Source organism: Jaculus jaculus, chromosome 2 (genome assembly GCF_020740685.1).
Source record: "Jaculus jaculus isolate mJacJac1 chromosome 2, mJacJac1.mat.Y.cur, whole genome shotgun sequence".
Classification (NCBI taxonomy): domain Eukaryota; kingdom Metazoa; phylum Chordata; class Mammalia; order Rodentia; family Dipodidae; genus Jaculus; species Jaculus jaculus.
In genome coordinates, this window is record NC_059103.1 from 156048712 (window position 1) to 156072482 (window position 23771).

The 23771-nt window shown below is 41.2% G+C and overlaps 1 protein-coding gene across 1 annotated transcript; it reads left to right on the forward strand.

Moving 5' to 3' along the window:
- Positions 1-7711: 7711 nt before the first annotated feature.
- Ca3 (carbonic anhydrase 3) lies at positions 7712-17023 on the forward strand. The gene is made up of 8 exons (XM_004656915.2): positions 7712-7794; positions 8157-8246; positions 8875-9072; positions 11440-11558; positions 12865-12957; positions 13860-13922; positions 14688-14843; positions 16137-17023. The coding sequence occupies exons 2-8, from the start codon at positions 8213-8215 to the stop codon at positions 16254-16256; spliced, it is 783 nt and encodes a 260-aa protein (XP_004656972.1). The 5' UTR covers positions 7712-7794; positions 8157-8212; the 3' UTR covers positions 16257-17023.
- Positions 17024-23771: the final 6748 nt, after the last annotated feature.

Below are 23771 nucleotides of genomic sequence, written 5' to 3' on the forward strand. Positions count from 1 at the left end.
CAAACTTTCTCCCTTTTCTTTCTGCGTCAGACTTTATGTTTCATATCTTTCTTGTATGAATGTTGCTCTCTTTCACTTTAGAGCTGGATAAGAGCAGCAAAGAGATGTCATACCACAGACTCAATGATATTCTGCTTTAAAATTTCCTCTGCCAAACACAGTAGTCCCTTACTTTTATATTAAATTTCAGTAAAGTTCTTAGCATATGAGTTGAATGCAGCCAAATTCCTTGCCAGAATATCATGAAAATTTCCTCTTTCATTTTCTGATAGAGTTCTGATTCTCTTCTGAAACCTCATGAGCCAAGCCTCCATTGTTTGCATTTCTTTGTCTTCTAATAGCCAAACATCTCATAAAAATGGCCTATTAAACTCTGCTCACAGTATTCTAAGGTTTCTCTGTCCAAAATTTCAAATTCTTCCACATTCCTTCTACAAACAAATTCCAAAATCTATGAACCACATGGTAAGATTTATTACAGCAACAGTCCTACCTTTCTGTACCAGTTTTCTGTATCAGTTATATTCTCATTGCTGGAAACAAATAGCTTGTCTCATAGCTGATCAGAAACAACTTAAAGAAGGAAAAAGGTTTAATTTGGATTACTGTTCTGGAGGACAGAGTGTATGATTGCAAGGAAGGCATAGAAGAACATGGTGGGAAACTGTAGTCACTGCAGCAGACAGAAAGTAAATAGAGAACAGTAACATGGCTGGTCTATAAAGCCCTGCCCTTACAGAACCTTTGTAAAGGTTCCACACTTTCCTGAACAGGGCCATAAAAAGCTAGGATATAAGTATTCAAACACATGAGCCTATGGAGACAGCTTATATTCAAACCACAATATTCCTTATTTATATATTCAATTAAATTCATAAAATGAGAATAATGGTTAGTAAAAGATATCAATTTCTTTTTTATTAGTTATGTATATAGTGTGTATACAGCCATGATGTTACTATTCTTAGCCTTCTCCCTGTCGTCCCCCCTGTGGATTGTGTTACATCAGTTATGGGGGAGAGGCAATGTCTCTGTGCATAATCACCCAATTTATGGCTCTAACAATCTTTCTTCCCCTATTCCACGAATGTCCCTGAGCCATGTTGGTTTCATTTTATTTTATTTCAGTGACAGGAGGTCTTGGGAGTCTCTATATATCTGATTTGGTAGGAGTTGAGTCTTCTCTGTGTCTGTTTCCTTCACTCTTGTGCTGATACCAAGTTCACCAAGAAAGCATCTCTTGCTCATTACCTTACTAACTCTATGGCTTCAGCTGGTGGGGTGTGATGGGCTGAATCTCTCCTCAGGTTCTGTGTCCATCTGAAAAAGAGAAGGAAATTCTCTGACTGAGAGTGAGGTCAATGCAAGATACATGGATGCCCATTATTATTTTAGAGAGAATTTAATAGGTGTAGGCCCTCTTAGAGCCCACTGTTGGTGGTAGCTTGATATTGGAGAGTGAGCTCATTTTTTGAATATTGTTCTGACTTGTTTCCATGTTCCAGGTATGGGTTCTGTTCCACTGAGTGGGTCCATTAGCCAATCAAGAGCAGTTGGTAGCCCACCATGGCTGTGTGCCACTATTGCTCTTGTGTGAGCATCACATCAGGTTGATTGCTATTGAGTAGCTTAGACCATGAGTTTCTTAGACAGATGTTGGTCATTTTCCCCAAGTTGCTCATGTAACACCTTCTGGCACTAGACAAGCTAATGGGGGATTGACTCAAAGATATCAATTTATAAGTGCAGGCTGATTATTTCATTTGGTGTTAGGAATTGAGTGCAGAACAGTTGTTATTCTGAGAAGCTAGTTGACCAGCATAGGGTGAAAGGGAATTACAGGAAGTGAATTCAAATGTCTTTTTCCTAATTCCTATAGAAGTGAGGTTGGTGAAGGATGTTCTTTGCAATGTAGCAAAATAATTTATATTACAGTGCAAACAGTTCTTTCCTCTTTCTGCAAGAGAAATGAAAGTAAACCTATAGTAGTTTGGCTATGAGCTATGATGGTAGTTGGAAGTAAAAGAAAACAGGTTTAAAACACTGATCTTACAGATGATATTACAGCATAAAATATTTATGCACACTCATTGAATAGTTTATGTAATTGCTGATATGAACAATTTAAAACTCACTGGATTCTGGATGTGGCAGCTAAAACCTAAAATCACAACATTTGGGAAGCTGAATCAGAAGGATCTCTGGGAGTTTAAGGACAGCTGAGGCTACATAGTGAGTTACAGGTCAAGCTGGACCACAGTGTCTGACCCTGTTTCAACCAACAAAGCAAAAACAGAAGTAAAGAGTCTTAAGCTATCAGGTACAGAAAAAGGGAAAAGCAACTGAGCCAAAGGTAAACTATATGAACAGGCAAGAAAGAGTAAAGTGCATCATGGGAAGAGTGAAGGGTGTTCTGAAGATCCAGCGAGGATATATGAAAAGCAAGTGGGCTATGGTTGTGAAAACACCCAAAGGTCATTAAGAGAAGGAACTATAACATTTTTAGGTCTTATCATAGTGCTACGAGTTCATCAACTTTGTTCAATTTATGCATTTTTTGCATCTATGGATTCGAAGGTTTCCTTGTGATAAGGGAATTTTGGGATGTCCCCAGATTCTTGTCTTATAAATTTACTGAATGAAATTCACAGACCAGAGAATTTTTCCTTTTAATTCCAATGGTCAAGTGATAAAAGTGACAGCTGTACAAAACAGTGTGATGTTAGATGTGCTCACAGTGACTCAGAGTGGCATCTGTGCTATGATTAAATTTAAATGCTGTGAATGCATTGTTCTGCTGATGTCTCATCTGCTTTATGAGAGCAGATATGAACCACGGCATTTGGTGAACAGCTTCAGGAGTGGATATCTGAATCTTCATGATGAAAGAGAACTGTGGTTCTCATTTCTGGTAATGATGATTCTGTTAACTTTTGGACATTGTGTGCTAAGTGCTTTTTTTAAAAACTTTTTAATTTAAAAAACTCTCTCTGCAAACAGAGAGAGATAGAAGAGCCACTGAAAATAAACTTCAGATGCATGTGCCACTTTGTGCATATGGCTTTATGTGGGCACCAGGGAACTGAACTGAAGTCATTAGGCTTTATAGGCAAGTACCTTAACTGCTAAGACATCTCTCCTGCCCAACAGTTGTTTTAACCTTATCTCCTCTTCCTTACACTCAGCCCATACTCAGATGTTCCTGTGAAAATTTAGCTCCATCTACCTGGGTTCCATCATCATCCTTCACAGCCTACAAATCTATAAGAATGCGAATCCTAAAGAGCTCCAGTATGCTCAGTGCCTATTTCCTGTTGACTCCTCTTGCTTTCTTCTTTCTCCTCAACATTCTCACAGCACTGTCTTCCTGTATTATACCAATGCACTTTTAGAGTCCCTTAGTTAAACCTACTGGAGACAATTCCCAAGTGCCACACCTTATGACCCCACTCAGCTTGAAGAAACCAGAATTCCCTAAGGGAAGTTAAGGGTACTTCTTCAGGGGCATTGGGGAAATTTAGGGGTGACAGGGCCCCGAAGTGAATAGCTTTCTCTTGGTTAAATATGGGAACTGTTCTTGGGCCTATAGGGGAATATCTAGGTCACTATTCTTCACTATCGGTCAGAAACATCAGGAGGGTCTCCCCTTTTCTTATCTCTACTGCCTTAGGAGTCATTCCACTCTCTTCCAAGAAGGACTTTGTAGAGAAGTGAGATTTCTTGAAAGATTGCCCTTTTACAAAAATCCTGACTATAGACACTTGACAAAGCCAGCCACTCATCCATAAAAATCCCCATAATCATCAAAATCCCCAACCTGAGTCTTGTGGAAGGTTTCTCAATCCTCTTTTTGCCTCCCTGGGCAAGAGTTATGTCTTTCTTCCTTCCCTTAAACTCCTCTCCACTTTTTATTTATTTATTTTGTTTATTAGTTTTCTATTCAGCAAATACAGGCAGTTTGGTACCATTATTAGGCTCATCCATGACCTACCCCCTCCCCAGTGGCCCCTCCTTGTTGAGGTATATGGGTTGTGCATGGTGGAGTTAGCCCACAGTTATTGGTATGATAAATATCTCTGCGTATCATGACCCAACATGTGGCTCTGACATTCTTTCCGCCCCCTCTTCCACAAAATTTCCCTGAGCCATGTAACTCCTCTCCTTTTAAAGCTCTCCTTCTTAAAGGTCAAAGGTATAATAACATCTTTCTAAACATTATCCTCTGGTCTGTGGATTTAATTCATTGAATTCATAAGACAAGAATCTGGGGACAACCCCAAATTCCCCTGCCACTTGAACTCCCACAGTAACAAGGGCCAATAGGTGATGAGGTCAAGCAGTTCAAATGATTGCAATTTTTAATTCACACAAACAAGAAGTGTGCTTCATCTAATGATGCCTGCACATTAGCACCTATGCTTTGCAACATGCTGGGAAGGCACTGTTCATAGCCAACAAGGAGCAAGGATTACTTAAGCTAGGTAATTGTCCAGAGAAACATTAAATGTAATGAGCAAGAATTAACTGCTGAGAGCTCACAATATATTATTCCATTTAAACCTTACAAGTTCCCTCCATTTGCCAGATGAGGTGCCTAAGGCCAAAGAAAACTTTAAGCAAATGGCAGCCTAAATGCTCCTTAAATGTCAAATGTAAACCAAATTACACCTGTTCATTCTGTAAGCTAACTCCACCATTAAATGATTTAAAGTAGACTTTCGGGTTCACATTTGATCTGGACAAAAGGCATAAAAAATGAAATGAATTTTCCTCCATTTAATAGTCTGCTACTATATTTAAAAGACAACTTTCATTTTGAAGAAAATAGATTGAATTTACAGACTCTGGTGATCAGATCTTCCTGGGAAGACCTGGGAGGACTTCACCCTTGAGCTACTGCACTGACTCTGAAGGCAGGTGACTAGCTTTGCTGGATGGATCAGTGAAAGGCGGTATTCTAGCCTGCTCTCCGAAAGTCTTGCCATGAACAGGGGCCAACATTTAAGATATGAACCAAAGGCCCAGCTGTCACTGGCAAAAGACTTTGGAGCTGGGTCTGTCATTTCCTATGGAACACAGTCAGCCAAGCTTTTAGCTGACATTGCCTAGGAGGAAGGTCAATGTTAGGATATAAATCACTTAAGTGGCTTAATTTAAAAGTTAAATTTAATATTTTAGCTATTTTTGTTCTATCCTAGGACTTTTCTATGAAAACATAAGTGTAGTCAAAAATACATGGTCCTACAATTATAACATTTATCACATTACCCAAGTACTCCATATCTTAATTTGCATTTGTTCTCAGAGTTGAATAAGTAGACAACTTTCTCTCTCTCCCTCTCTCTCTCTCTCTCTCTCTCTCTCTCTCTCTCTCCCTCTCTCTCTGAAGAGGACTCACTATGCAGCCCTTACTGGCCTTGTAAAAACTGTGTAGCTCAGGCTGCTTTAAGCTTATGATCCTCTTGCCTTGGTCTTCAAAGTCCTGGAATTGTAGGAGGCATGTGTCATCATATCCACCTTCTCATTTTCTTTGCTTTGTATGGTGCTAGGGATGCAGCTCAAGGCCTTGTGCATGCTGGGTAATCACTGTTGCTCTGGACTATATGCAAGAAAACATCAATAATAATCACTTGCAGAAATCACTTGCAGAAAATTTGAGTCAGTTGTATTAAATGGTATATTTGCAAAATAAAATCACACTTTAGATTTATTAATCTTATAGTTTAATGCTATCTGGTTGCAGATTCTTTGCTCAAATGATTCTTTCCTGCAATGACTCCTGCTTGCCAAAGTATTTCTCCTTGTTTTCCCACTTGTCTCTGTCCCTTTCTCTGTATGCTACACACATTTGGCAGGATGGGGTTGAACTGAAAATTGCCTCCAATAACAACTGTCCAATTATGCTACTGGGAAAGCAACTATCAGTAAGGAAGACACTAGTTTATAGATAGTCATCAATATCTCTTTTTAAACATTTCTGACCTTACCTGATTTCTTTCAGTGTATAGCTAACAGTGTTCCTTTCTAAGCCATATCAAGAAATCTCAAACTCATGGACCTAATTTTGAATGACCTTTTGCTCTATCGAATTTATTTATGATATTGACTTTAGAAATTGAAAGGCAAGCATGCTGGAATAAACCAGTTAAGTCGATGATAGGATTTTAGATGAGGTTTTTCAAAACTTTACTTGCAGAAGAATTCCGATGAGGCTTTTGAAAATCTTTTATAATGTAAAATTATAGAATTTGTTATAAATTATGATTTTGTTAAGTTTTTAAGAGAAAGTACAAATGACAAAAATTGTTTGCAAAGCCATATATCTAAAATTTAAATATTTCATTTTGAAAATTTTACCTAGTGTTTATTTGAAATTATGTTTCACTATGCCCATTATTTAATTACAAATAGCCCACCTAAAATGAAAGTCCAGGTATAACCAGGAATAGCATGATGAACTCCCAGATGGCTTCGATATAAACACATCATCATGTACCTTGCCTGTCTTTCCTCAGTGTTATTAACTATGAAGTTTTGTTACAATCACCTGGCCATTCATTCAGGAGAAGACTTACTGTGACAGTGGGAGGATTGGAATAAGATTATGCCTTACATCAATAACCATGTAGCTAATATGTAACTTAAAATGCCTCAATTAACCCCAAACGCAGCAGCAGCTATCACAGTGAGCTAGAAACCCTGGCAGACGTGGCCACGCTGCAGATCTGGCTTTCTGATGAAGCAATGACATATCTGAGCTCAGAGCCGCCGGCTTGGTGCCCTGTGCCTGCTTGGATTTTCCTAACTGTCTCAGGTCCTGATTCCACATTGCTATTGTGTGGACCAAGTAATCCCTGGGCACAAAAATACCCTGGGTAGTGACTCCCTGGCGTCCAGGTTATGAGCGTGGCCAGTTGTTCCACATGCTTGTGTGATGAGCTGTCTGTGCATGATGAGAGATTTCCTTTTCAGGTTTTGCTATCCCCAAGCACCAAGCACAACGAAAAAGTTGCCAATAAAACTAAGAAGGATTAAGAAAGTGCATACAGAAATCTTGTCCAAGAGAACTCTGAAATTGGGTCTATCTTTGTCTTTTAAAAGATATCCTTGCCTAAACAAAAAATGTTATAACATAGAATTGTAAATCTCTATTATACTGACTTTTTCAATGGAAACAGTCACCAGATGTCTTAAATTATACTTTTGCTATATACACATTGGATATTTTGGACTCCTTTTTTGTGGTTCATGGCATTATGAAACACCCAAGGAAGCGCGGGGCGGGGGGGGGGGGGGCGGGGAGGACTCTGAAACCCAGTTCTGTAAGACATTTCCTCTTTCTTTTTCTCATTCTGGCTTGAAGAATGAAATCCTCTGTTTAAGGCAATGTAACTCACTTATAACAGTGCCCTTTGCTTTGGGTCTCCTTGGTGTCGCCATCAGGACAGAGCACAGTTCGCAAAAGCTCTGTGAAGCTGGGGGGCATAGTCCCCTTGCTGGCCCGAGATCCGGTCCTGAGTCTCACTGAGCCTTTAGAGAACTTCTCTAGGTAGAAGGTGCCTGGGGTGGTCCCCCACAGAGGAGCACCCCTTTAAGGATACTGGGGCTAGAGCTGGACTCTTGCCACCCTCTTCCCATCTCTGTTGCTGGAATTTTATGAGTTTTCTGCGAAGGAATCAAGCTCGGCCAGGGGAACAGAGGAGTTTTTTTTTTTTTTTTTCCCGCCTCAGTAATCGGATCCCCGCAGCTAAAGAAACTCAAGCAGTCAGAGACCAGAGCGGTCAGCCACCAGAGGTAAAAGCAAGAGAGCAGGGGCCGCCTGTAGCCCGCACAGGAGCAGAGCCAGGGCCCCGCGCTTCCACGCTCCGCAGCCAGCCCCCGGGAAGCGCGCTCTTAGAAAGCCCTGCAGCGTTAGGAGCGCGCTAGGGGCAAGGACAGAGGCCAGGGCTCCTGGGAGCCGCAGGAGGGGGCCCTCGCCCAGCCACCCCCTCACCCCGACAGCTGCCGAACTCCTGAAATTCATTGGCTTCCCCCGCCCCGCCTTCCCGATACTACCCCAATCCAGTTTAGCCCCCTGCCCCACCCCGCTGACCTAATAAGGCCATGCAGTGTGCAGGAGACCAAGATAAAAGGCGGGGTTCCTGGGGACTTTGCAGGACGCTGGGAGAGAGACGGTGGGAGCTGTCCAGCGCCGAGAAAGCTAGAGACGACCATGGCCAAGGAGTGGGGCTACGCCAGCCACAATGGTGAGTCCTGCAGCTGAGGACCCTGGTTCAAGACGCTGCAGGGTGGTCCCTGGAAGTGCCTCCGAACATGTGGGCATAGCAGCAGAGTGAGAACTAATATTTACATTGCAGGTCTTTCTAACATCTCGTTTTGATCTTCCTGCTATGGAGTTACTGTTTTTCTTGGAGGGACTTGAGGCTCCGGAAAGTTCAGTAACTTGCTTAAGGTCAGTTGCCTCTGACTGACCAGCCAGGCAACCTAGTCTTGGGTCTGGCTGTACCGTACTCTGTGACGTCCAGCTTTCACTTGGCCTCTCTGAGCTTGGGGCTTTGCCTGTGGCGTCTGCTTCATGGGAGAAGAATGAGGAGTGCTCTGAAAGACATAAAGTAACCCCAAAACTTCTGTGCTCAATGAGAAAATCATTCCAATGTTAACTATTGCAGGCCATATGCATGCTGGGTCCAAAGGAGAGAATGCACAGATGTAGATGAGCGGTCTATAAATAGATCTGAAATGCCAAGGCTGTATTGCCCAATGTCTTTTTGTAATCACCATGCAGCCTCTGTGTATTTTGCTGGCTTAGTCCATTGGAAAGAGGCCTTGGGTTGTTTCATTAAATAAATAAATGCCCTCACTTTTACTTCCTAGGTCCTGACCACTGGCATGAAATATATCCCATTGCCAAGGGAGACAACCAGTCACCCATCGAGCTGCATACTAAAGACATCAAACATGACCCTGCTCTGCAGCCCTGGTCAGCATCTTATGATCCTGGCTCTGCCAAATCCATCCTGAACAATGGGAAAACCTGCAGAGTTGTGTTCGATGATACTTACGATAGGTCCAGTAAGTAAACCCATTGGTAGGGCCACATGTTTTTTTTTTAACACCTACATTGTCAAAGTGTGATTTATGACCCAGTAGTGGAATTAGTGGGAAAGGAGAACTTCATCCCTTGAAATGGAGATGACATTTGACTTGGCTTTAGTTGTAAACAATTGTATTTATACATCAAAGAGGAATGTCACACCTTCTAACTCCTGTCACTTTGTTGCTGCAAAAATGGCCTGTGGCCAAGCAACAAGTTGGCATTCACTCCCACCACAAAGCTTGGTGGGGTAGAGGTGATGGGTTCCACATGAACATTCTGAAGGCCAAGAGCTAGGGTTCTTGTAATTCATGGTGATCAGCAGAGCTGGCTCTACAACACAGAAAGATATAAGGTGGGGCACTTTCTGCCCCTGGTAGCTGGGAGGAGGCCAATCAGGACATAATGTGACTTCAGGCGACCTGGCTTTAGTGCTTCAGTGGGGTCCATCTGACTAACACTGCTGAACCCCGTGAGTGCCCCTGCAGTGTCTGACCATTTCTTCTTGGGCATCAGTATATGTGTGTGAAGTTAGAAAAATAGCACAATTTTAAGAATAATGTAATCCACACTAGTAAGCTAGTCAGGGAAAAAGAACACTAATTGAAATGCTTTATTTCAGCTGGGCCTGGTGGCTCTCCTTGTAATCACAGTATGTGGAAGGCACAGGTAGAGACTGCCACAAGTATGAGGCCACCCTTATCTCATAGATGGTTTCATGCCAGCCTGGCTACAGAGTGACACCCTGTTTCCAAAAAAAAGTAAATAAAAATTAAAAAAAAAAAACAAAACAAAACAAAAAAGCTTTATTTCATTGTAAGTGAAATTAAGATTTATCCTTTAGTAATTAACAACACCATTTCACATAACCACATTCTTAATCAAGTTAACATTTTCTTTATTGAAACTTATAAGTGAATATCCTTGATAATATTATAATAAAGAATGATAAAATCATAACTCTTACTTCCCAGTAAAAAGGAAGACAGAAGCTGACATTTTCTGCAATCATGGTTTCAGTTTATTTCTTTTCCTTTTTCCCCTTGCCATTTAAACAAACTCCATTTTGGAGGAAAAAAACCCAGCAAAATCAAACAGTACTGACTAGGTAGATCCACATGGAAATGTCATTCATGCAAATTAATTATATGTTCAGATACTAGCTATTCTAAGTGACTGGACATGAAAGTACAGTGAATCAAATCAGTCATTTCATTCAAAATTGCATGATTGCTTTGGATCTATACTGTGGATTTACTTGTGTTACTTAGATAGGCAAATCCCTTTCAAAACAGATATCCTTTGAATTTTATTTTCTTTTTCCTTTTTTTTACTGATGACAAATTTTTGAGACAGTCTTACTTTAGCCCAGGATGACCTGGAACTCACTCTAGCCCAGGCAGGCTTCCATCTCATGGCAATCCTACTTCCTGAGCTTTCCAATGCTGGGATTGAAGGTGTACACCATCACACCCAACTCATTTCTATTTTCATTAAGTTTACATAGCTAACCCTTGCTTTTGGAGATTCTGTGTAGATTTGGTAACCTTTGGAAGGAATTTGAGTCTTTTAACTTACTCTCCAGGCAGAATGACTTGAGACCAAATTAAATGAAGGTTTGAGATAGGTGTTACACAAGCCCAAACTAATACCACCAAGAATCATGATGCTTAGCAGTCCACACTGATTTCTGTGGGAAAAATCCAGTTCATCTAATTTGAGTAGACACAGTCTAGATGAGATGAGAATGAAAGTTCTTGCCTGTCATCTTAAGGAAAAGTGCAGCTCAAAACAAGACCTAGCGAAGGAGGCCGTGCTTGTTCAGTGACCCACATGCCCTATATGAGCACAGTAAGAGCCTCATCTTCGTTAGTTCTCACTGCAGCTCTCAAAGTGTGGGATTACTATCGCCTTCTTAGAGATGCAAAGACAAAGGGTTCTGAGAAGTTGAGCAACCTGAGATCACACACTGTCAAGGAGGGGAGTCAGGAATGGAAGCGAAGTCCAGTTGGCTGTCAGCTGTCCAGTCCTTTCCAGGAGCACACTACTGACCTGTTCTCTGGATGTATGCATCCTTATAGTCTATCTATTATTTTGATTTTACTTCCAAAAGTGTTAAAAATATATTTCAAAATAATGGAAACAAGCAAACAAAATCAGTTAGAGAAAACTCAGTTATATCCTGACTTCATGTTGTAAAGACTCTGCAGTGGTTGGGGATGGTTACCTCTAGCAGGAAGGTGACCATGTCGTCCCACCCGGACCTCTCTGCAAAGCATCTGTTTTAGGTAGGGCTCTGCAGAGGCAGCTTGAACTCACTGGTCACCTCATTATCTCACTCACAGTGCTGAGAGGTGGTCCTCTCACTGGACCCTACCGACTTCGCCAATTCCATCTTCACTGGGGCTCCTCTGACGACCATGGCTCTGAGCACACAGTGGATGGCGTGAAGTATGCTGCAGAGGTAGGAGGAACTGCACAGTCCACTCAGGGTCCACACAGTCCAAACTGGGGAATGAGAAATAACAACTATAGCAGCAAAACAATGTCACTGATTATGCTACAAGCCTGCAGCTGTGAGGAGTTGTAGTAACTTTAGCAAATCAAACCATCCAGAAATTCTAGGCCAGATAGTAGTGGGAAGGTGTGTTAGTGTCCTGAGCAAAGATTTTCAAGGTTACATAAGAAATTGGCCATGGTCTGGAATAGGACCAGAACAATATGAACAGCTAATACTTGTGAAGGCCTACATGCATTAATTAGCTCATTTGATCCCCTCTGCAGCTCTGTGCAGGAGGTCATAGATGATGTAACTTGGGCACACAATGGTTACACTACAAAGGCACATAGCATATTGGTGCTGACCTGGTGTTCTTCGTGCAGGTTGGCTTCAGAGTGCACCATCCTACCCAGTGTCCTCTACTGTCTTGTTTGTGAGAATATAGTGTTTCTAGTACTACATTTAGTGATTATGACTTATGTCCATATGCTAGTCTCCTAGTGAGAAGGGCACTGCCTGGAGTGTGGCTCAGCTAAAGCAGATTGTAAAGGGAACATGACAAGTCACCTCAATGTTTTCATCAGGAAGTCATATGTGAGTGGTAGCAGTGGTCCTAGAAGCGAGGCTCCATACATTTTCCAGCTCCATTCTTTTCTGAGGGCAGGAGGTGGACAACAGTTGTCTGGGAAACGAACATAGAGGAACAGCGGCGTTCTCCTTCGTGCCATCACTGATGGTCACGTGAAGCTGTGTGAAACCTGAGTTGATTCCATTTCTCTATAGCCGCTCTAGAGGGCTAATGGCAACATATAGTAATTATTGAGAATGCCTTCCTAACAGATACTTCTTCCACCAATGTGGAAGGCTTAGGGTACTATTTCCAGATGTGGAAAAGGTTCCGAGTGTGACTTTTATGCATATGATTAGCTCACACTTTTGATCTTGGATAAAATGTTTTCTTAATGGCTATAAACTATAATATTCTATTGCCATTCTCAGTAACTCAATATGGGAAACTTGATTAATGTAACTAGTGCTCATATTCTAAATTAAGGTAAGACTCCCGCCAGACTCTAGAGCTCTTTCTGAATAGGAGTAGATAGTTTGATGTACTTCTTGTTTGAACCCTTAAATTTTTAACAAGGATTACATGTTACTGTTGCTAGTTCGATCAGTTTCCATGTAAGTGTTAAGTGGCGGGACGTGTGTGGGTCCACACTCATTTCCTGCTCTAAGGACTCACTTCATGACCTGCACTGTGTGCTTGTAGCTTCACTTGGTTCACTGGAATCCGAAGTACAACACTTTTGGAGAAGCACTGAAGCAGCCTGATGGGGTTGCCGTGGTTGGGATTTTTCTGAAGGTAAGGTAGACATGACTGGTATTTTTTTTTTAAATTTCTTTCATAATTTAGAGTCTTACCAGTATGTAGAAGACCATGAGTTCCATTCCCTCCTTATGCGTGTGTGTGTGTGTGTGTGTGTGTGTGTGTGTGTGTGTGTGCAAGTGTGTGTGCAGAGAGAAGCAAGGGGGTAGAGGCTGTGAGGATACTCAGGTTGGCCAGGCTGAGGAAGAGAACAAGGGGGTGAGAGACATTCATTCATTTTCCTTTCCCACTACTCAATTTCAAGTACAGTGGAAACCAAAAAAGCCAGTGCTGGGAACTTCTCTGATGCTAAGTGTCTGGCTGGATGCCCCGCAGCTTGCTGTGGCCATTATCCACATGATCCCAGGCTAGGATGGCACAAAGAATGTGTGTGTTGTTCAGCCAGCCTTGGTTTAAAGAGGACTTAGTGTCATTAACACATGAATTTAGTGGTAACACAATCTAGATTTTAAGCCAGAGGTGAAAATCAGACTTCTTTCTGAATGACCTAATTTGTCTTATGTTCTGAATTCATTGGGTGGAGTGGATGCGAAAAGAAAGACAGTAAGTTTAGTTTTAGATACATAGTTTGTTCTAGATCTTCCTCTTTTTTTAAAAAAAAAAAGTAGAATGACTTTGCAGAAGAGGTCAAGGACACAGAAGTAGATCAACATGTAATTCTGTGGTTTTGTATTCAGAGGACTGAAAGGCAAGTTTAGATCAGAAAACACATGCTTTCAAATCTTTGGGCAAAAATAAACTTATGTTTGGCCTAGCCTAAGATGTTTTGGCACATTTATAAAGACTAGTTACATATGGACGGATCAAATCAGCTTTTAAGATGCTCTGAAATTATGTAGAAGGAAAAAACATCACCTTGGGTTTTCATTTTCCTCCAGATAGGACGGGAGAAAGGTGAGTTCCAGCTCCTCCTTGATGCACTGGACAAAATTAAGACAAAGGTAAGAACACATCGATTTCCATCTTAACACAGAAGGCATGTTTATTCACTAAATTTCACATTTCAAGTAAAGCCAGCGCTGTTTGATGGCTATGCTGTTTTCATATAAAGATAAGTGTCATTGCATTTGTTTAGTGTTCCTTTCTTAGAATACTCTTACATATATCATTTTATTTATTTGTCACATCAGCCTGCCAGATAGGGACTATACTCCAGGGATTAGGTCAGAGTCAGAGAGGTTCAGTGGTCTCCTCTTCTTCCCCTAGCCACACTAGCCACAGGATCACAAAGTTGCTCCATGTTGACCACTACTAGTGATATCCTCTTCTGACAGAGCCTGTGAAATTTAAATTAGTTAGATTCTTCTAACAGACCCATTTCAGTTATCTTTGAGGCTTTACTAGTAAGCTGTCCTTGAGCTTTACCTCTAAACAAAGTTAAGTATTCTGAATATAACACTTAATACAATTCAAAGCTACATGAAACAAAACATCAACTTACTTGACATAACCCTGTCATACCAGGTATGCGGTGAGTTTCCTTTATGAGAAGTGACTTATAGTGAAAACTATAAGGAATCACAGTGCTTGTCCCAGATAGAGTCAGAGCGCACAAACTAGCCTCCCATCCCATCACTAATGGGCATGGAGCTTGTTGAAATGTTTTCCCTGTTGCATTGGAAACCTGTTCTCACACAACATCCTGAAACCTTATGGGTGAGGAATATCTGCGCCCGCACTCATGGTGGCTGTGCCTCACCTTTCAGGGCAAGGAGGCTCCCTTCACAAACTTTGACCCATCTTGCTTTTTCCCTGCTTGCCGGGACTACTGGACCTACCATGGCTCCTTCACCACACCGCCCTGTGAGGAGTGCATTGTGTGGCTGCTGCTAAAGGAGCCCATGACCGTGAGCTCTGACCAGGTGAGTGCTATTGAAGAGCCCTGTGGATGGGCTGGCTGAGGCAGATGCTCAGTGGAAAACACACAGCTTACCCAGGAGCATCCCCAGAGTGCTCATAGTTTGCCAGGAGAGTTACCATCAGTGTGCTCAGCTTTTTCAAAGCAGGCTTCCCAAGGGTACTAGGATAATTGCCATCCTGTTGGCACAGGGTGGAATAGTCAACAATGACTGAGCAATGGTGACTGACTTTCTGTTCCATGAATACTTAGATCTGGACTAATATATGAGAGAGCACTGTTTAGGGGGCGAGGTGGCAAGCTCAGGCCTAGAGAGGCGAAAGGACTGGAAAGGATTTAGCAATACTGAGGAGCATTTCATTTGTCCAGTTTTCAGATAGGGAAATGTAAGCTAATTTACCCATGAACACTACTGAGTACACAACCCTAATCATGGCTCTCCTGTCTGCTTCCCAAAATTCCTGCCCCCTATTCTCAATCTTCCCTTATTTCAACATTTTTACTGGAGAAGGTTTCAGGGAAATGGAAGTGGATGTGGGCATGGAGGATGGGGTGACCTTTCAATATATATATAACAGAACCCTAACAGTAAAGTGAGCTTGCTAGGCAGTCTCCCTTGCCCAAAATAGCAGTGTATATTTCTTCCAATGTTGACCTAAGTATATGAATTACCTTTTTTTAAACATGGAAGAAAATCTAATGATCTTTTTATCAGAATAAAAATTTTAAAAGAAGACTTTAAGGGGAAAAATGTCAGGTAACAATTGAAAAGGAACATGAATTAGTCGAATTACTTTCTGATTTTTTTTCCCCCCTGAGGTAGGGTTTTACTCTAGCCCAGGCTGACCTGGAATTCACTCTGTATTCTCAGGGTGGTCTTGAACTCACCGGCGATCTTCCTACCTCCCCCTCCCGAGTTCTGGGATTAAGATGTGAGCCACCACACCCGGCACTTTCTGATTTTTTAAAGCAACCAATTCCTTACATAATTGACATTATTCCCCAGTGAAAGCCTATTAAGCTTACTCTTACTTACACTGATAAAAAATTATCATGCCCTTCTACATAAAGAACATACATTATACTGAACTCTCAATTTAAAGTTAATGATAAATACAATAGGAAAAGGACACCAGAGGGCATGGTGTTCCCAGATTAAAAAAAAAGAGTTTTACAAACTAAACTTACTTTGGCTGAAGCCTGCTGGCTCTGCACTGGCTGCTGGAGGCCAAGTCTGTGGCCTGCCAGCCTGTCCAGGGAGCTACGCCAGGTTCCTAACAGTCTGCTGTCCTTGCAGATGGCCAAGCTGCGGAGCCTGTTCGCCAGCGCAGAGAATGAGCCCCCGGTGCCCCTGGTGGGGAACTGGCGCCCTCCGCAGCCCATCAAGGGCAGGGTGGTGAGGGCCTCCTTCAAGTGAGGCGTCCAGTGCCCTCTTCAGGAAAGGAAACCTGAGGCTGGAGAGCTCCCTGCCCCAACTACGTCGCCTTTCCGCCCCGAGAGAGGAAGGGGAGAGATGCAGCCATAGAGAAACCTCAGTTACTTTTGACACAGTCTAACACAGAAGCATAAATTTCACACTTGACCTCTGTAATAATCAGTTTTTATATAAAAGTAGCATTTTTAGTAAGGGTTCAAAGAAGAAGAAACAGAGTGAAGAGTAAAGATATAGAAAAGTGGCTTTTGAGCATCTTAAATTTCTCATAACCTCAGGTTTTCTATTTTTGCCATGTGTTTACTTGTCCTACAGAAGTAATGCCACTCTTATACCTGGGTGTGGTGGTGTGGGGATGGGATAACAGTTAAGTTGAAATGATTGTGAACCTCAAGAATTGAATACACAATGTGCTTTACCTCTTAACATCAGTAAGAGCTCACTCCATCCATCACTTATTAAATGCTAGCTACTGCCAAGATTACCTGGTTTGATTATCATTGAAAAGAAAACCCAGTAAGATGTGTTTGGTTTCTTACATTTTTGACCCAGTGCAGAATTTCTTTTTCTTAAAAGATTGTTTTCTTTACCTGAAGCAGGGTCATTCATTTTTATTTCACTACCTTTATCTTTGCATGCCTATTAAAATAAAAGCTGTCTCTGGTTGAGGTTGGGATTAACAATTCCTAGAACAGGAAGAGATGAATGATATCGTGAAAGCAAAGGTTGCATGGATCACCAAAAACAATAAAGACAAGGATGCCAAAAAAAATTGTCTATTGTGTTTTCTAACATGAATTTCTTTTTTAATCAACTTTTAAAAATTAGCATAAAAATCATTATGACATTCTATACATACAAGTTAGGCTTTGTTCCAATTTGTCTCCTTCCCCTGCTACCCTCCCCCACACTTTAAGTCCCCCTTTGGCTGGTTCCATTTCTTCCCCTACATTTTACTTTCGTATCAAATGTGTTCCATTACCCTCGCTTCCCTGCCTTCTTAGATCTGCCTAGTTGTCCCCTTTCATGATCCTTTTTCTAGTTTCATGACCTCATCTCTACATACAGACAACACATACACACACACACGCACACACACACATGCACAATTTGAAATTTAGGTTTCACATATGCGTTATTTGTCTTTCTGAGTCCTACTTATTTCCATTAACATAAAGATTGTGTTGTGGTTTTATTTTAATGAAAAAGCATTATAAATGACAAAGATGGATGAAACTAATAGTGATAATCTTCCTAGGGTTGTTTTCATAACCAGGGGTTGATAATAAAAGGACTTGAGTTCTAAGATCAGATGCCATCATCCTCAATGAGGGCCAAGGCAGGGGAAGAGGTCATTGGACTAAACTGCAGCCACAGCAAAGCACACCCATCTGCCGGAACACAAATGTCCCCGGAGGGACAAAGTTCATTAGACATTTCTGATTCAGGCCAGGGCAATGAATGATGCTTTTGGGTATGGGATGCAATCAGACAGTAGCTTTGTTTAAATATATACTTTGGAGCAGGGCATGGAGGCACACTGCTTTAATCCCAGTACTCAGGAGGCAGAGAAAAGAGGATTGCTGTGAGTTTTAGGCCACTCTGAGACTACATAGTGAATTCGAGGTCAGCCTGGGCTAGAGTGAGACCCTACCTTGAAAAACAAAAAAAAAAAAAAAAAAAAAAAAAAAGTACTTTGGGATGATACTGGCCCAACAGTGCAGAAGTCCATATATTTAGAGCTTTAATATATTTAATAATTTTAGACATAAAGCCCAATTTTGCAGTCAGTGGCATAATCAACTTTCATTGCCTCACTAGCTAATATGTTACTGTCTTTAGAAAGCAGTAGAGATGAGTTTATTACCAGGAGGAAAGGAAATGGACCTGGGTCAGGTCTTGAGATGCTAGAAGTCATGTGACAAAGCCCTGTGAGGCCAAAGTTATTTAATAGATTACCACTTGGGTGAAGTCAAACCAGGTTGGTCAGTGTGAAGAGGATGTGTTAATTAAATCCCTTGAAATTAGGAGGTGTGGAGCTCTGATCATTAGTGGTAATACTCCAGCTGGTTCTCTCAGGGTACTTGGTAAGCTCAGAGAACTATAAGGAATGTATCCAGCATTCACTGTGTATTGGGAAGTCACATGACCTTTTTGCCAGTTACCCATGATTGTTATTCTAGTATACAGGCTGGACAAGGCTGAAACTGAGCTGAGGGGAAAGGCTGGTGCAGAGGAGGTGGTCTTCCTGGACCGTAAGCTGCACAAGGGTGTAGACGTGAGTCCTGCTTAAATATCATTCACCATATTACCCAGTTTTGTGTCCAGCAGGTAACACCTACTCAATAAGTTTTCGATGAATACATGGTGTCATGAAACTAGAGGCATTCATGGGAAATACTCAACATCTTGAATCCCACATTACTAACAGTAATTACTTAATAAAAATACTAACTAGTTTTGTTCAGTTTATATCTTCCTGGACAATGATCTCATTGGTTTATAGTGGGAGATTACCAAATAGTTTGTCCCAGTTTCAGTGATGATTGATACGTACAATTATGACCTATGTTGAGCCTCCCACTTCATGCTGATTCCAAAGTGTTGTGTCACAAAGGCCTCCTGGAGTAGTGAGGACAGACCATTTCCTCATTTGAAGTCATTGTTTGCTCCAGGAAGCCAGGCCTCTAGACCACAGGTTTCTATAGCCTACAAAGAGGCACATGGGTGAAAAGACTCTAGCACCCACCAATCTGGATTCCACGGTGTACTTGCAGGTATCTGAACATTTGACAATGGGTGGGGAATGTGACTGGAGTATTTCACAACATTCAGGTGATAATCACATGCTTAAAAGTAAGACACCATTGGCACCATGCTGTTGAGGGAGTCTAGACATATTGAGACCCTTGTACTTTTATGGTGGAGAAAGAACATATTTGTACAATGACAAATAATAATGACTCAGGACCCCTAACTAAGATGTTCAAATTGTAAACTCAGTGGATGTTGTGAAGATCAATGGGCAGTATTCTGCATGGAACATGCAAAGCTTTTGACATTTAACTGTAACTACTTGCATAATCAAATACATGCAGTTGAAATCAACCAATGATCAATGAGCTGAAATACATGTGCAAAAGCACACTATATATCCAAACAACAACAGACACAAATAAAATTGGCTTAAAAGAAACCCATGTGGTCCAAAACACATCAGCTAGCACATGTGTATGAAATAAGCTTTCATTTTCTCTTCTAATACCTTCTTATTGTTAGCTAGGAAATCTGATCATAAGTATATTATTTAGCAGAAAAATAAGAAAGAAACGAGAATGATGGCTGCAAGAGTCAGAATTTAAAGATTTCAGATTTTAATGCATGCGAATGTAATGATTCTTCAAAGTAGTCCCACTGTAGTAAAGACAAACTGCAAATGAGAACATACTACATTGCATGTTCTTTTCACTTTGCACACTAGATGGCAGCAAATATCTGTTACAAAATGACTGAAATTAAAAGCAGTGCTGTTTCATACATGCTAACTTCAGAATCATGACTTTTTAAGATTTTTAAACTGGCGCCTTATTTCTGTTTCTTACATGTTTATAATTAGCCATTAATACATATCTATGACTTACTTTTGAGAATCTTAACACCAAAAATGAAGCCTGAGGCATAAAAAGGATAGACTAAGTAGTTACTGAACTAAAAGTTACATAAATGAGAAATAAGCATTGTAAAGCCCTGTTCACTGTTGATAAAGATGGAGAAGCACTTGGCAGAGATCTCTACCCCTTTGGTTTCACTATACCTGTTTCCTCTTCTGAAATTCAGAATTGGTAACAACTCCTGCAAAGTGTCTGGTTTCCTTCCCTTCCAAAGTGAGTGATAACAGTATTGGCACAAAGGGTTATTTTATAAAATAAATTAATTAGTCCATGTAAATACTAAAAATAGTCCTTCTGACATAACTTTCAATAAGGGTTAATTCTTTTTCATTTCATTTCATTTCATTTTTATTGACAGCTTCCATAATTATAGACAATACAACCATGGTAATCTGCGCCCCCTTTTTGCCTTCGCAACTCCACTCTCTATCATATCCCACCCCACATCAGTCACTCTTTTATTTTGATGACATCAGCTTTTCCTCCTATTATGATGGTCTTGTATAGGTAGTGTCAGGCACTGCGTGGTCATGGATATCCAGGCCATTTTGTGTCTGAAAGAGTGCATTGTAAACAGTCCTACACTTCCTTTGAGTCGTACATTCTTTTTGCAACCTCTTCTGCAATGAACCCTGAGCTTTGGAAGGTGTGATAGAGATGTTTCAGTGCTGAGCACTCCTCTGTAACTTCTTCTCAGCACCATGGTACCTTCTGAGTCATCCCAAGGTCACCACCATCTGAAAAGAGAAGCTTCTCTAACCAGAAGTGAGAGTAGCATTAATATTTGGGTATGAATACTAAAAGCAGTGCTCACCAGGCATACTCAGCATAGTATATACATTTAGACAGACACCAGCAGATGTTACACTTCTATGGCTCCTGACTTCCCTCATCATAGGATTTTAGCATCAGGCATGTATTCCTTCCTGTGGAGCAGGCCTTCAGTCCAATTAAAGAGCAGTTGAGTTCCCCATAACAGACATGCCACTATTGCACCCATTGGCTCATTTGGCCTGGCTGGCCAAATTTAAGGCTTGTAGTGTACACTATTGAGTATCTCCACTGGTGATTTCTCTGTCTCCCATGGAACTGCGTGCAGTGTAGCTTTTTCCAGCTTTCTATTGGCTGGTTTATACAGAGGAGGTTTTCAGCTCAGCTTAGCAGGATTTCTCAGTGACCTTGCAGCACTAGTATGTGGAGTCTTCAGCAATCGTGTCTTACCATCTAATCCTGGTGGAAAACCAAGGGTCTCAGCAGTAGCCTGTAATGTTTTGGGTGCATCAGGGACCACCCTGGCCAACAACTTACTAGAAGGGATCCCATCCCTGGCACTGAAAAATCTTCTAGTAACTATCTATGACTTCTTGGAGCGCCATTGTCCAAAAATATATATCTTTTGTAAATTAATTTTACTTCAACTAAAAAAACCCTAATGCCTTATTTCAATAGCAAAAGCTGTGTGTGTGTGTGTGTGTGTGTGTGTGTGTGTGTGTGTGTGTGTATTTGTAAAATCATAAATCCATATCTCATCTATCCAGACTTCCAGTTTGCACTTATGTTTGTGGTTCTTAGGTGGCTTTAGGTGGGAGCTACCACTTTCATAGCAGGAAAATCAAGATGTGCCCACATTGGCCAAACACATTTCTAGAAGTGGTTTGGAGGAGGACTTCTGTCTCAGATAGCAGGTGTATGGTTTGTGAGACATATAGAAAATGAAACAGAGTAGAAGTAGGAGAATCATAGTGTTTAATTTTGTTTGACATTTGACATTCAAATGAAGGTGAAATAGAGTCCCATGCAGTGCTGCATGAGACAGAAAATCTATCTTAATACTAAAGGCAGAAAGCATCCTGCCATGAAATTAACATTGAGCTTGTCTGGGCATGCCTAAATTGAGAATACTGGAAAAGATGGAAAAGTCATGCCTGGAGAAGGACTTACATTTAGAGGGTTTCAGCTCCAATTGAACTAAAGGGAGTAAGGCTATCCAAGCATAACATCTTTGACCAAGGGATTGACCAGAGCGCTCATGGTCCCGGGCAGATGTGAAGTGTTTAGCGGGCTTTAACACCTCTGTCAGGTAGATAATCACAGATAATCAGTGAAAGTAAGAGCAAGTCTAACGACAAAGCCCCAGGGGAACCAAGGGCACCACAGCAGAGTAAACCCAGTGATCTAAAAGCTAATTTTAGCCAGGTGAGAATCAACTGTGCAGTAAACAGGGAATCTGCATCTCCCTTGCATTTAAATCATTCCCAAGTAGAGGAGCCAGAAACCTCAGGGAAAAGATTTTGTGTATTAAGCATGCATTTTCCCTGTTTCAACTTGCCCATGAGTTTCTTATGATCATGTACTCAATTGAAATGAGAGCGTTCCAAACACATTTGTTCAAGGGAAACAATTCCCTAAAGGTCTCTTGACTCCCAGAGATATAACACAATGGAAGTATTGGAAAACACAGGCTCACAGAATTCATACATCTCTTCTTCAGTAATCAGTTAACATCAGGACCTCAGGTCACCAGGGGCTCCTGGATGGAGCATAACCTCAAGTGAGGACCCTGGCAAGGGCAGTGAGACTGTACTAGCTGAATAGGGGAACAGAATAGGTATACCAGTGGAGTCCAGTGCTGGGAGAGCGAGAACTGAAAGGCTACAATTCAGTGAATTCAGAGGGACTCAGGTTCTTGTTCTGTGTCCTAATGTATGAATAATAATAGTTTTTGCATTTAATTCATTTTTGAAAATATACTGCATTCTTGTGGTTCAAAATTCAAATGTTTCATGAAGATTTATAGTTAAAAAATAATATACTATTCCCTTGGGGCAGACATGTTGCCACATACCTTTAATCCCTGCCCTCAGAAGACAGAGGTAGGAGGATAGCTGTGAGTTTGAGGCCAGCCTGAGACTACATAGTGAATTTCAGGTCAGCCTGGGCTGTAGTGAAACATTACCTCAAAAAACCAAAATAAATAAATAAAATTCCCTATGATCAAGTAATCCACTTGCCCTCCCTGAAAGCAGTCAGTATTACAAATTATATTGTATTCTTGCAGAAATATTGTTTATGGAAACAAATCAATAAGAACAGTTTAAATTGTATTGTAACAAAATGTGTGTGTGTGTGTGTGTGTGTGCAAGTGTGTTAAATATTGAGGGGTTGCAGTGAGGTTTTATTAAAGTAGTTCTTTATCTGTCTCATTATGCTACTGAGGCCAGAGGATCTAACTTAGAATTAGAAGTCTGTCAGAACTCAAAGATGTTGAATGGAATGAGGAATCGATGATGGGTACATGGGTAGGTGGATAGGTGGATGGATGAATGACTAAATGAGACTTGTAAATATTGAATGCCATTCTCTGCCAGTGAACTGGTGGGAGCTCTGTCCTTGAAGGCCACAGGTAGACAGCTCCAAGAGCTTTTTTTTTTTTTAATATTTTTTGTTCATTTTTTATTTATTTATTTGAGAGTGACAGGCACAGGGAGAAAGACAGATAGAGGGAGAGAGAGAGGTTGGGCGCTCCAGGGCTTCCAGCCACTGCAAACGAACTCCAGACACGTGTGCCCCCTTATGCATCTGGCTAACGTGGGACCTGGGGAACCGAGCCTCCAACTGGGGTCCTTAGGCTTAACAGGCAAGCGCTTAACCGCTAAGCCATCTCTCCAGCCCTCCAAGAGCTTTTGACAGTGTACACAGATACCTATTTCTGTAACTCAAGCTTCCTGTACAGAGCATGCATGGAAGAAGAAAAGCACCTTGACATATATCTAAACTTTGCTATCTCAATTTTTTAACATATATTTTATTTATTTATGAGAGAGAAAGT

Excerpts from the sequence above, each read along its gene's own strand:
- Ca3 (XM_004656915.2), top strand. The coding sequence starts at position 8,213 with ATGGCCAAGGAGTGGGGCTACGCCAGCCACAATG. Across the intron at positions 13,923-14,687 it reads TGGACAAAATTAAGACAAAG|GGCAAGGAGGCTCCCTTCAC; the intron begins GTAAGAACACAT and ends CTCACCTTTCAG. Across the intron at positions 14,844-16,136 it reads TGACCGTGAGCTCTGACCAG|ATGGCCAAGCTGCGGAGCCT; the intron begins GTGAGTGCTATT and ends CTGTCCTTGCAG.